This window comes from Salvelinus alpinus, chromosome 28 (genome assembly GCF_045679555.1).
Source record: "Salvelinus alpinus chromosome 28, SLU_Salpinus.1, whole genome shotgun sequence".
Taxonomy (NCBI): domain Eukaryota; kingdom Metazoa; phylum Chordata; class Actinopteri; order Salmoniformes; family Salmonidae; genus Salvelinus; species Salvelinus alpinus.
Genome location: NC_092113.1, coordinates 7,640,215 through 7,653,087, shown reverse-complemented (window position 1 = coordinate 7,653,087; position 12,873 = coordinate 7,640,215). Strand labels below are relative to the sequence as shown.

At 49.9% G+C, this 12,873-nt stretch overlaps 1 protein-coding gene across 3 annotated transcripts in view; it reads left to right on the top strand.

The window, feature by feature from the left end:
* LOC139557064 (semaphorin-3B-like) overlaps window positions 1–12,068 on the top strand; it is a 79,226-nt gene extending 67,158 nt beyond the window's left edge. For all 3 annotated transcript variants that reach the window (XM_071371391.1, XM_071371392.1, XM_071371393.1), the window contains exons 5-18: window positions 3,473–3,592; window positions 3,762–3,855; window positions 4,095–4,214; window positions 5,040–5,182; window positions 5,428–5,542; window positions 5,720–5,789; window positions 5,949–6,093; window positions 6,312–6,531; window positions 6,802–6,893; window positions 7,184–7,225; window positions 7,428–7,585; window positions 7,981–8,036; window positions 8,535–8,674; window positions 8,846–12,068. In XM_071371391.1, coding sequence (XP_071227492.1) covers window positions 3,473–3,592; window positions 3,762–3,855; window positions 4,095–4,214; window positions 5,040–5,182; window positions 5,428–5,542; window positions 5,720–5,789; window positions 5,949–6,093; window positions 6,312–6,531; window positions 6,802–6,893; window positions 7,184–7,225; window positions 7,428–7,585; window positions 7,981–8,036; window positions 8,535–8,674; window positions 8,846–9,349 — 2,019 coding nt within the window. In that variant the 3' untranslated portion in view covers window positions 9,350–12,068. The remainder of the gene's footprint in view (window positions 1–3,472; window positions 3,593–3,761; window positions 3,856–4,094; window positions 4,215–5,039; window positions 5,183–5,427; window positions 5,543–5,719; window positions 5,790–5,948; window positions 6,094–6,311; window positions 6,532–6,801; window positions 6,894–7,183; window positions 7,226–7,427; window positions 7,586–7,980; window positions 8,037–8,534; window positions 8,675–8,845) is intronic.
* Window positions 12,069–12,873: the final 805 nt, after the last annotated feature.

The following is a 12,873-nucleotide window of genomic DNA, read 5'->3' as shown; positions in this document are numbered from 1 at the left end:
GGGGTAGTCACCGTGAGGGGTAGTCACCGTGAGGGGTAGTCACCGTGAGGTGTAGTCACTGTGAGGGGTAGTCACCGTGAGGTGTAGTCACCGTGAGGGGTAGTCACCGTGAGGGCTAGTCACCGTGAGCGGTAGTCACCGTGAGGGGTAGTCACTGTGAGGGGTAGTCACCGTGAGGGGTAGTCACTGTCAGGGGTAGTCACTGTGAGGGGTAGTCACTGTGAGGGGTGGTCACTGTGAGGGGTGGTCACTGTGAAGGGTAGTCACCGTGAGGGGTTGTCACCGTCAGGGGTTGTCACCGTCAGGGGTAGTCACCGACAAGGGTAGTCACCGTCAGGGGTAGTCACCGTGAGGGGTAGTCACCGTGAGGGGTAGTCACCGTGAGGTGTAGTCACTATGAGGGGTAGTCACTGTGAGGGGTAGTCACTGTGAGGGGTAGTCACTGTCAGGGGTAGTCACCGTCAGGGGTAGTCACCGTGAGGGGTAGTCACTGTGAGGGGTAGTCACCGTGAGGGGTAGTCACCGTGAGGGGTAGTCACCGTGAGGGGTAGTCACCGTGAGGGCTAGTCACCATGAGGGCTAGTCACCGTGAGGGGTAGTCACCGTGAGGGGTAGTCACCGTGAGGGGTAGTCACTGTCAGGGGTAGTCACTGTGAGGGGTAGTCACTGTGAGGGGTGGTCACTGTGAGGGGTAGTCACCGTGAGGGGTTGTCACCGTGAGGGGTAGTCACCGTCAGGGGTAGTCACCGTGAGGGGTAGTCACCGTGAGGGGTAGTCACCGTGAGGGGTAGTCACCGTCAAGGGTAGTCACCGTCAGGGGTAGTCAGCGTCAGGGGTAGTCACCGTGAGGGGTAGTCACCGTGAGGGGTAGTCACCGTGAGGTGTAGTCACTATGAGGGGTAGTCACTGTGAGGGGTAGTCACTGTGAGGGGTAGTCACTGTCAGGGGTAGTCACTGTGAGGGGTAGTCACTGTGAGGGGTGGTCACTGTGAGGGGTGGTCACTGTGAGGGGTGGTCACTGTGAGGGGTAGTCACTGTGAGGGGTAGTCACCGTGAGGTGTAGTCACCGTGAGGGGTAGTCACCGTGAGGGGTAGTCACCGCGAGGGGTAGTCACCGTGAGGGGTAGTCACTGTGAGGGCTAGTCACCGTGAGGGGTAGTCACTGTGAGGGCTAGTCACCGTGAGGGGTAGTCACCGTGAGGGGTAGTCACTGTGAGGGGTAGTCACTGTGAGGGGTAGTCACTGTGAGGGGTAGTCACTGTGAGGGGTAGTCACTGTCAGGGGTAGTCACCGTGAGCGGTAGTCACTGTGAGGGGTAGTCACTGTGAGGGGTGGTCACTGTGAGGGGTGGTCACTGTGAGGGGTAGTCACCGTCAGGGGTTGTCACCGTCAGGGGTAGTCACCGTCAAGGGTAGTCACCGTCAGGGGTAGTCACCGTGAGGGGTAGTCACCGTGAGGGGTAGTCACCGTGAGGGGTAGTCACCGTGAGGTGTAGTCACTATGAGGGGTAGTCACTGTGAGGGGTAGTCACTGTGAGGGGTAGTCACTGTCAGGGGTAGTCACCGTCAGGGGTAGTCACCGTGAGGGGTAGTCACTGTGAGGGGTAGTCACCGTGAGGGGTAGTCACCGTGAGGGGTAGTCACCGTGAGGGCTAGTCACCATGAGGGCTAGTCACCGTGAGGGGTAGTCACCGTGAGGGGTAGTCACTGTGAGGGGTAGTCACCGTGAGGGGTAGTCACTGTGAGGGGTAGTCACTGTCAGGGGTAGTCACTGTGAGGGGTAGTCACTGTGAGGGGTGGTCACTGTGAGGGGTAGTCACCGTGAGGGGTTGTCACCGTGAGGGGTAGTCACCGTCAGGGGTAGTCACCGTGAGGGGTAGTCACCGTGAGGGGTAGTCACCGTGAGGGGTAGTCACCGTCAAGGGTAGTCACCGTCAGGGGTAGTCACCGTCAGGGGTAGTCACCGTGAGGGGTAGTCACCGTGAGGGGTAGTCACCGTGAGGTGTAGTCACTATGAGGGGTAGTCACTGTGAAGGGTAGTCACTGTGAGGGGTAGTCACTGTCAGGGGTAGTCACCGTGAGCGGTAGTCACTGTGAGGGGTAGTCACTGTGAGGGGTGGTCACTGTGAGGGGTGGTCACTGTGAGGGGTAGTCACTGTGAGGGGTAGTCACCGTGAGGTGTAGTCACCGTGAGGGGTAGTCACCGTGAGGGGTAGTCACCACGAGGGGTAGTCACCGTGAGGGGTAGTCACTGTGAGGGCTAGTCACCGTGAGGGGTAGTCACTGTGAGGGCTAGTCACCGTGAGGGGTAGTCACCGTGAGGGGTAGTCACTGTGAGGGGTAGTCACCGTGAGGGGTAGTTACTGTCAGGGGTAGTCACTGTGAGGGGTAGTCACTGTGAGGGGTGGTCACTGTGAGGGGTGGTCACTGTGAGGGGTAGTCACCGTGAGGGGTTGTCACCGTGAGGGGTTGTCACCGTCAGGGGTAGTCACCGTGAGGGGTAGTCACCGTGAGGGGTAGTCACCGTGAGGGATAGTCACCGTCAAGGGTAGTCACCGTCAGGGGTAGTCACCGTCAGGGGTAGTCACCGTCAGGGGTAGTCACCGTGAGGGGTAGTCACCCTGAGGTGTAGTCACTATGAGGGGTAGTCACTGTGAGGGGTAGTCACTGTGAGGGGTAGTCACTGTCAGGGGTAGTCACCGTGAGCGGTAGTCACCGTGAGGGGTAGTCACTGTGAGGGGTGGTCACTGTGAGGGGTGGTCACTGTGAGGGGTAGTCACCGTCAGGTCTAGTCACCGTCAGGGGTAGTCACCGTGAGGGGAAGTCACCGTCAGGGGTAGTCACCGTCAGGGGTAGTCACCGTCAGGGGTAGTCACTGTGCCCAGGTTCCCCTCTCAGCTACTCCCTTCTGCTCCTTTTAACGTCTGCTCATCATTCTTCTGCCTTGCTCCTCTCCTCTCCTCTCCTCTCGTCTCCTCTCGTCTCCTCTCCTCTCCTCTCCTCTCCTCTCCTCTCCTCTCCTCTCCTCTCCTCTCCTCTCCTTTCTCATCTCATTTCATCTACTCTCCTATCTCTTTTCTTCTCTTCTTTCCTCTCCCTCTCCTCTTTCATCTGGGCTGATATCGCTGCCAGGATGCCACTCAGTCATAACTAACCATGGTCCACTGATGACCAGGATCACTATATAATACAACCAAGAAGTGGACAGTTGGGGACAGTTGATGTCAGACAGAAAGGCAACAATGGATATGAGGATAGGGAGGAGGGAGGAGGGAACACAAAAACAATATGGTGGAGACAGGAGGAGAGAACTCAATAATGTTTTACAGGCAGACAGTGTCTGATATGTGAAGAATGCACGTCATTAAATGCGTTGTGAGGGTGTAACGTTAAAGTTTAACGAGGGGATGCTGGTAACTGACGGGAGAAGGGACATTGTTAAACCGCTGTGTTCGGATGTGTTCGCATTGCAGACAGACTGTGTGAACTACGTGAAGATGGTCCACCACTACAACCGCACTCACCTGTACGCCTGTGGAACCGGAGCTTTCCATCCCACCTGCGCCTTCGTGGAGGTGGGACAGAAGATGGAGGTAAGAGACACACACATTCCCTGGCTCTCTTTATTTCATCCACCCAGTAGAGACCATGTATGAGCAGCTATCTGAGCACTCGCTGTGTGTCTACGGCTGTACTCTGCCCTGTAACCCCATCTCTTCCTACAACACTGTTCCTCCCCCTCCTTTCTCTCTCGCCTTCCAGGACCACGTGTTCAGGATCGACCCATCCAAGATGGAGGATGGGAAAGGGAAGAGTCCATACGACCCCCGTCACCCTGCAGCCTCGGTGCTGATAGGTGAGCCCAGCCTCCCAGTCACTCTCTCCGACCGAGTCGGTGGAAGTTGCTGATAGAGGGTCAAATCCTTTTCATCCTCCTAACGGTTTAGAATGGGAAGTAGCCAGGTTAATCTGATCCTAGATCAGAGGTCCCTTTTTGGTGGTTCTAAATGGCACTGCAGTCACTTACACAGGTAGCATAGCAACTTTGTTGTCCATAGCAACCTCATGTTGTCGTTCTCTCCTCCCGTCTCCAAGGTGACGAGCTGTATGCGGGCGTGGCCACTGACCTCATGGGTAGAGACTTCACCATCTTCCGCAGTCTGGGGGGACGACCGTCCATTCGCACCGAACAACACGACTCACGCTGGCTCAACGGTGAGTGTGTGTGTGTGTGTGTGTGTGTGTGTGTGTGTGTGTGTGTGTGTGTGTGTGTGTGTGTGTGTGTGTGTGTGTGTGTGTGTGTGTGTGTGTGTGTGTGTGTGTGTGTGTGTGTGTGTGTCGCACCATACACATTCTGCAAAAACTATCAGCATAAATACGTTCTGTAAATGTTGATCTGTTTGTCCAATTAGCATCATCGTTCGTCACACTGCCCTCCAATTGCAGATCCTTTCTATTCCATGACGCACCCCGACATTATTACTGAAAGAGAAAGAGTGTGTGTGTGAACTGTATGTCAAAGTGTGTGTGTACCTATATAAGTTAGTGTCGCCGGTACTTTTCGGACAATTCCTATGAGAGCACATTTGTCAGCGTATCTCGACCCGTGTCTGATTGTGTCTGTATCATGCGGTACCATTTTCTATGAGACACACATATAATGCCTCATGTACAGTGCACTTGGAAAGTATTCAGACCCTTTGCTATGAGACTCGAAATTGAGTTCAGGTGCGTCCTGTTTCCATTGATCCTCCTTGAGATGTTTCTACAACTTGATTGGAGTCCACCTGTAGTAAATTCAATTGATTGGACATGATTTGGATAGGCACACACCTGTCTATATAAGGTCCCACAGTTGACAGTGCATGTCAGAGCAAAAACCAATCCATGAGGTCGAAGGAATTGTCCATGGAGCTCAGAGACAGCTCTGGAGTTCTAGAGTTCCTCTGTGGAGATGGGAAAACCTTCCAGAAGGACAGCCATCTCTGCAGCACTCCACCAATCAGGCGCTATAACCCTCGTCATGTCTTTCCCCTCCAGAGCCTAAGTTTGTGGGTTCGTTCTGGGTGCCGGAGAGTGAGAACCCAGACGATGATAAGATCTTCTTCTTCTTCCGGGAGACGGCGGTGGAGGCTCAGGGCCTGGGGAAGTCCACCTACTCCCGTATTGGACAGCTCTGCAGGGTGAGAACATTATACCGTGCCTGTATTACACCGTAGCTTAAAACTGTGGCATATTGTAACATAGCTAATACTATAGCCATACACTCGTAACCTTTTCCTTAGGCTCTGGCGTACACATAGGCCATGCTGTGTCAATGGCACTTTTTTTTTGTCCATAATATCCTTTGACGTTTAAGTATGTACGGCAATGATATGTTATCACGGGAGCATTTACTTTAGAACTTTGGTCTATAATGTTGTTGCAGAATGATATGGGTGGCCAGCGTAGTCTGGTCAACAAGTGGACCACGTTCTTGAAGACTCGTCTCATCTGTTCTGTGCCGGGCAGTGACGGCAGTGACACGTACTTTGACGAGCTCCGTAAGTAGCCGCTACACTCCGAGTGCATTATCTGATCCTAGCTGTCGCTCCAGGCCCTACCGGAGCACGGGATGCAACCAATGAAGATTCATCTGAGCTAAATGGACAGAGCCGGAGGTTATGTTTGTGTTTCTCCGACCTTTGACCTCTACCCTCTGACCGGTGTTCCTCCCACAGGGGATGTGTTCCTGCTGCAGACCAAGGACAGGAAGAACCCTCTGGTCTACACCGTCTTCTCTACCTCCAGGTCAGAGTTCAAACCAGGGGATGGATTGAGTTATTGTGTGCTCTTGTGCATATGAGTGCAAGTGTGTGTGTGTGTGTTTGTGTGTTTGTGTTCCTGACTATGATTGTGTATTTATTAGTAGGCTATGTCTCTAACTGTGCGTTCCCTGCCACCCAGCAGCAGTGTATTCAAGGGATCAGCTGTGTGTATCTACACCATGAATGACATCCGCAGGGCCTTCCTGGGGCCCTTCGCCCACAAAGAGGGTCCAAACTACCAGTGGGTCCCCTTCCAGGGCAAAGTCCCCTACCCACGCCCTGGCATGGTACATAGCCTACATCAGTTCTGTAGGAATTTACTGAATAGGACATTTTAACGTCAGTAGTTTAGCTCATTAGCTATACTAACAATCACCATTGTGATACCTCTGTTTGGCCGATGTTAAACCCTGGGCTGAGCCCATGTGACCCGTCTTAACTCATAATAATCTTATAATAACCTCATAACAACCTCTCTGTACTGTTACTCTGTGTGACCCATTAGTGCCCAAGCAAGACATTCGGCAGCTTCGAGTCCACCAAGGGTTTCCCTGACGACGTGATCCAGTTTGCCCGTCACCACCCTCTCATGTTTAACCCCGTGTACCCCCTGAACCGCCGGCCCATCTTCCTGAGGACCAACGTAGACTACAGCTTCACCCAGATCGCTGTGGACCGGGTGGGCGCCGCAGACGGGCATTATGATGTCATGTTCATTGGCACAGGTAACCACCTCACTCTTCCAGGTAGCCGTTAAGATTCATGCTTAGCCTGGTCCCAGATCTGCTTGTGCTCTCGACAACTCCACTGCTGTCATTGTCGAGCCAAACAGAAACAGACTGGCACCCAGGGTCATTTACGCCATCCCCGTGGTACTCTTGACCCTTGGATTCTATGTGTTCTACTAAATGGAATGTATATTACTGAGCAGAGTGCATATTGAATATGGATGGATTGTGGGATCCAGTCTGAAACTCTGTGTGGGTGTGTCGCAGACAAAGGGACGGTGCTGAAGGTGATCTCTGTACCTAAAGAGAGCTGGAACAACATGGAGGACCTGCTACTGGAGGAGCTAGAGGTGTTCAAGGTGAGGGGGCCCCATCCACCGTTCTGCTGGTGTCAGAGGAGGCTGGTGGGAGGAGCAAGAGGAGGACTCATTGTGGCTGGAATGGAAAAAACTGAGCGCAGTCAAACGTGATTTCCACGTGTTTGATATTGTTCCACTTATTCTACTCCAGCCATGACAAGGAGCCTGTCCTCCAATAACCCCTCCCACCAGCCTCCTCTGGCTTGTATGTGTATATTTAATGTTATGCAAGTCTATGTTTACGTTTCTATTTAAGAGTATGATACTTAACCGTTTATTCTGCTCTACAGGATGCCTCATCCGTCATCAACATGCAGATATCCTCAAAACGGGTAAGAGTCTCTTAAACCCTAACGTATCATCTTAGGGGCGACGACTAGAAGCTAAAAGAGAGCACGAGAGGAAAGCTAAGATACAATCTGAAAGATTGGCACCAGTGAATTATTAGCTCTCTAATACTGTAATTACAAGATGTTTAATATCAAGTCATTTGACTGCGGGCCACTAACATTTCTCCGCTCTCTCTGTCCACAGCAACAGCTGTATGTGGGCTCAGACACGGGTCTGGCCCAGGTTCCTCTGCATCGCTGCAGTATCTATGGGAAGGCCTGTGCTGAGTGCTGCCTGGCCAGAGACCCCTACTGCGCCTGGGACGGCACCTCCTGCACGCGCTACCTAGCCAACACCAAACGGTAAACAAATGTACAAAGCCTAACATACAACCCAGCATGCTACCTACCCAACATCAAACAGTAAACAAATACACAAAGCCTAACATACAACCCAGCATGCTACCTACCCAACACCAAACGGTGAACATGCTATTTGCCCAACTGTTGAACCATAACCAACGTCCTCCACTACCTTTAAAACTGTAATCACCAAACCTGATCCACACTAACCAGCCAAATCTAAACACCACAAACCCTACTCATACAAACCCCAGCTGACTACACTCTTAGAAAACAAGGGTTCCTAAAGGGTTTTTTCAGCTGTCCCCATAGGAGAAACCTTTTTGGTTCCTGGTAGAAACCTAGTCATTATAATCCCAAGCGATCAGACAGACATATCTGTCCTTGTTCTCCAGGCGGTTCCGTCGTCAGGACGTGAGGAATGGAGACCCCAACACCCTGTGTTCAGGAGGTAAGACTCTTTCACTCTGCACTAAGTCTGAACTCAGACTCATAAACTGAGCTCTGAACTCAGACTCGTAAATCATGCTGATATCAATGGGAGACTAGACAAACGTTTTAGTCACGCACTCGGACTGTGCCAAGGAGCTAACTCTCTCTCCCATGCTCCCACCCAGAGAGGGCAGGGTGATTAGTGTGATTATGTGCCATAATCTCTCTTTGGGCCGTATTAGACGAGTTACACAAACGGCATGACATGACGATTCCACACAATTATGTCATATCGTGCTCGGTGAGGGCGTTGCGCAAGACAGGGAAAGGTCAGTGGAGTTATCTCAGAGTTTGGCTGTGACAGGGGGACAAACGGCACACAATCACGTGGTGATTTACTTACACTTTTTTTACTACTTGGAATAATATGTTGGCCACCTCAAGACTGTAAAATAAATATACAATTGTAATCTCACATTAGCTCACGTTATCTGATGGTGTGTATCGCCCACTGTAGACCACCACAAGCACCGGGTGGCAGAGAGGAGGCTGTTCGGGGTGGAAGGGAGCAGCACCTTCCTGGAGTGTATCCCCAAATCCCTGCAGGCCAGAGTGACCTGGACCTTCCAGAAACAACCCCACAACGCCAAGGAAGAGGTAAAAGGCAAACTGACAGTTGAGAGACATACAGTTGAGAGGTCATTCATAGTAACTCTGTCATCTCACTAATATTTTCAACAGTATTCAAGGGATTTCTGGTTCACATTGACTGTTTCAAGCTCTAATACTCAGCGGTGTGTGTTTCTGTCTGTGTGTGATGTCATCCAGCTGCGTCTGGATGACCGTGTGCTGCAGACAGAGCGGGGGTTGTTGGTGAGGAGGGTACTGAAGCGGGACGTGGGCCTCTACCAGTGCCACGCCATGGAGCACGGCTTCACCCAGACCCTACTGGGCATCACCCTGGAGGTAGTACCCTCCTCCTCCTCTTCCTCCCCGCCCGCCGACCCTCTCCTTCGATTGGACCCCCGCAGCGGAGGCGGCGGCCCACCTTCCACCAATCAGAAGCTGTGGTACCGGGACTTCATGCAGCTGGTGGACCACCCGAACCTCAGCTCCGTGGATCAGATCTGTGAGCAGGTGTGGGCGCGCAAGAGCGCCCAATTCGACAAGAGCTTCCCATCTTCTCCCGACAAACAGGCTCCGCCCATTGGTCCCGTGGTCCAGCCCCCTAACAAGAAGTGGAAGCATCTGCAGGACATCCGCAAGGGGAGGAACCGCCGAACCCACGACGGGAAACACTCTCCACGAGCACCACGCAGCGCAGGGGAGTGACAGCAGAGAGAGAGGAGAGAAAGAAGGAGAGAGACTGAGGGTGGCGAGAGAGGGAAGAGAGGGAAGAGAAGGAAGAGGAAAAGAGAGAGACAGAGACTGATAGAGACCAAGGACTTCTGGAGGGTGTCAACACATACACAGCACCTCCTTCTTTGTGAATATTTATCTTCCGACACCCCACTAGCTACTGCCCCATGATGCTTCACTCTGCCCTGACCCCTGACCCCCGATTAGCTTGTATCGCCCCTTATTATTCCCCCTATCTTAATTCTATCTGTCCCAGCTCTCAATCCCTTTGGATATACTCTCCTGGAGAACTTCTGATGGAGACCTCACCTCTACAGAATAGACTGAAAGGGTCCCCAAGTTAAAAGAAGGCTCAGTGTGTGTCACTCAATCTCTCAACTGGAATACAACTGACTCGTAAGCGGAATATCAGAATGGAAAAAGACACACATACACATCACAGGAGGTTGGTGGCACCTTAATTAGGGAGGACGGGCTCGTGGTAATGACTGGAGTGGAATCAGTGGAACGGTATCAAACACATGGTTTCCATGGTTTCCAGGTGTTTGATGCCCCTCCATTTGCTCCGTTTCTGTCCATTATTATGAGCCGTCCTCCCCTCAGCAGCCTCCTGTGACACACACGTTTACAACCCAAGATGACAATAACTTTGATAACAGGGATTACAAATTGTGAGATGGACAAAAACAATGGGCTCCACATACCTCCAAACGCACATTGATCAACTTAGGTATAATCACATTTCACGTGTTTTGCAAAGAGAGCATAATGTAGATGTGTGCTTTGTGGCAGATGCAGGCTTCGATATACTTTTTTTGGTCCAAACCACTACAGATAGGAGAAAGCACTACTGTCATTCCAGGGTATAGAGAGAGTTCTTACAATGAGGTGAGATTCTGAAGCAGAGAGAGAGAGAGTTTACAGGATCAATACAATGGTTCCATTGTGATTCTATTTTACAAAATGGCTGACAAGGTAGAGGAAGTGGGCGATATTCTACCTGTATGTTTATGGGGTGACAAGAAACATGTTTAGTGTTTTATTTAGTCATTTATTTAAATGATCTGTGTGTATTTTCTGACTCTAATGACTTGTGTTGTGTGCTGACACATTTACATGGGGGGAGTTGAGATGGTTCAAGTGACAGACTGCACAACATCAATGTGGACGTGGCAAAACAATAGTGGGCTTTGAATACGACATCCCAACTTTGGGCTAAAAGCATGATATTTATATGTGAAAAGAAAACATCTCGATTTTTATTCCAAATGGTACATACATTGTTCTTTTAGGCTACACTGTTTGCCTGGGTAAATGATCAGTAGCTGTGTGTGTGCGTGCGTGCGTGTGTGCGTAAATAAACGTCCCTCCCTCCGTGCTGTGTCTGTAGGCCCATCTCTGAGTGTTCATTTTACAGTATATCTTTGATGCCTTCAGTTCAGCAAAACACATTTGTCCTCGGTGAAATGGTGTGAGTAGATCGCCACCTAGTTTCCTTTCCGTGTATAGGCCTGGTCCGTTGACTCTCTATGGTACGATTCAATGCACGTCATACATAGTCTGTTGTTGACAAGTTGGCTTTTTAGAATAAAACGTGCTTTAAATGTTTCTCCTTTTACCGGCGAAGTCTATGAGAGCATACAGATGTGCGGAATCCAGTCTTTTATTTATAGCTACTTTATAAAGGTGTAATTATTAACTATTGAACGACTGAGGCCAATAAGTTAAGTGGGCTGTAGTTTTGTGCTCTCCAATTGCATGACCAAGGTTAGGGGCTAGACGGTGTACAATGGAGACTTTGGCTGCCTATCTGAATGGCACTCTATTCCCTAGTGCACCGCTTTTGACCAGGGCCCATAGGGTTCTGGTCAAAAGTAGTGCACTATATAGGGAACAGAGTGCCATTTGGGGGACACCCTTTGAGAAGTGAGAGGGACTTGTGTTCAACAATGTTCAATGTGGTTATCCTATGTATCATGTTCACAAATAAGCTAATATGTTATGGTGGATATTTTATTTTATTTTCATGTAGAGACTTGGGGCTCTATTCAATCTGTATCGATGAAGCGTTACAGATTGCGTGACAGAAACGTAAAGGTGATTTCCAATTGAGATGACAAACGCAGTGTTTACTGTGAACGCAGTCTCTGCTCATGCGGGGACATTGCTTTTAAATTGAAATCAAGCTGTAACGCTAAACTACAGCGTTGCCGATTGATTAGAGCCCTGACAGTTGTACCATACACGTTCTGCAAAAACTATCATCAGTCAAAAAACATTTGGTAAATGTTGATCCGGTTGTCCAATTAGCATCATTGTTCTTCACGCTGCCCTCCAACCGCTGATCCTTTCTATTCCATGCTATGTTACGCACCCCAACTGTGTGTGTGTGTGTGTGTGTGTGTGTGTGTGTGTGTGTGTGTGTGTGTGTGTGTGTGTGTGTGTGTGTGTGTGTGTGTGTGTGTGTGTGTGTGTGTGTGTGTGTGTGTGTGTGTGTGTGTGTGTGTGTGTGCGCGTTTGGAGGAAAGGAGAGCTCTTTACATATTGGCTAAGGAGGAGAGGTAGTCTGTAGAAACAGTTCAAAGTTCAGAGGCCAAAGTTGACATGGTGCACTGTATTACTTCCAGAGTTCTTTGTGGATTGTTGTGGCGGATTGTTTTTGATTAACACAATAAAGTGCCCAGTTACTTTACGTCTGAGTAGTTTATTGTCAAAATGACATGGCTTAACATCTACTGTTTTATACACTACTGAGTATTACACAACTATGGCTGCATTCACACAGGCAACCCAATTCTTATATTTTTTTTACTTATTGTTTTTTTGATGAATCAGATCTGCGCTGAAAAGTAAATATCAGAATTGGGCTGCCTGTGTAAACGCAGTCTATGGTATTCAGGCTTGCTGCCTTCTGTTAATGGTCAACAAGGATGACATTCCTATTTCGTACACAGGGTGGCGTCACTGTATTTACAGAGAGTTGGGGAATGTACCCTGGAAATATAGTTTATCAAGCCACCAGGCCCGTTCCAGCGGATCACATTTGACAAGTCACCGCCTTTTTCAGTGTGTTGCATTATGGGGATGAAAATTGTCCGACTGCATGAACTTTACAAAAATCATGTGATCAAAAATCATGAAGTTGACTGCAGTCGACTGCAGGTTTCTGCAGTTTCTCTCCACCAACTTCATTCTGCAGCCATAGCTTCATAGCTTCTTCTTCTTCTTTTTGACTCACGGGGACGTGACCAAATACATGACTGAAACCGGAATCAACGTTGCCGCGATTCATGTATACAGTGGATATATACAAATGAATGTTGTGTTTGAGACTCTCTCTTACTAATTGAGTGTACAATGTACACACATAAGATTTCAGTTTGTGATTGTGTGATATAGGGGTTGGGGACATGTTTTTTTCGACATTTTGATTTAAAAATAAATATAAACAACGGCAGTGCCTGTTGGAAAACCACATTAGTGTCCAAGTTTCGGCT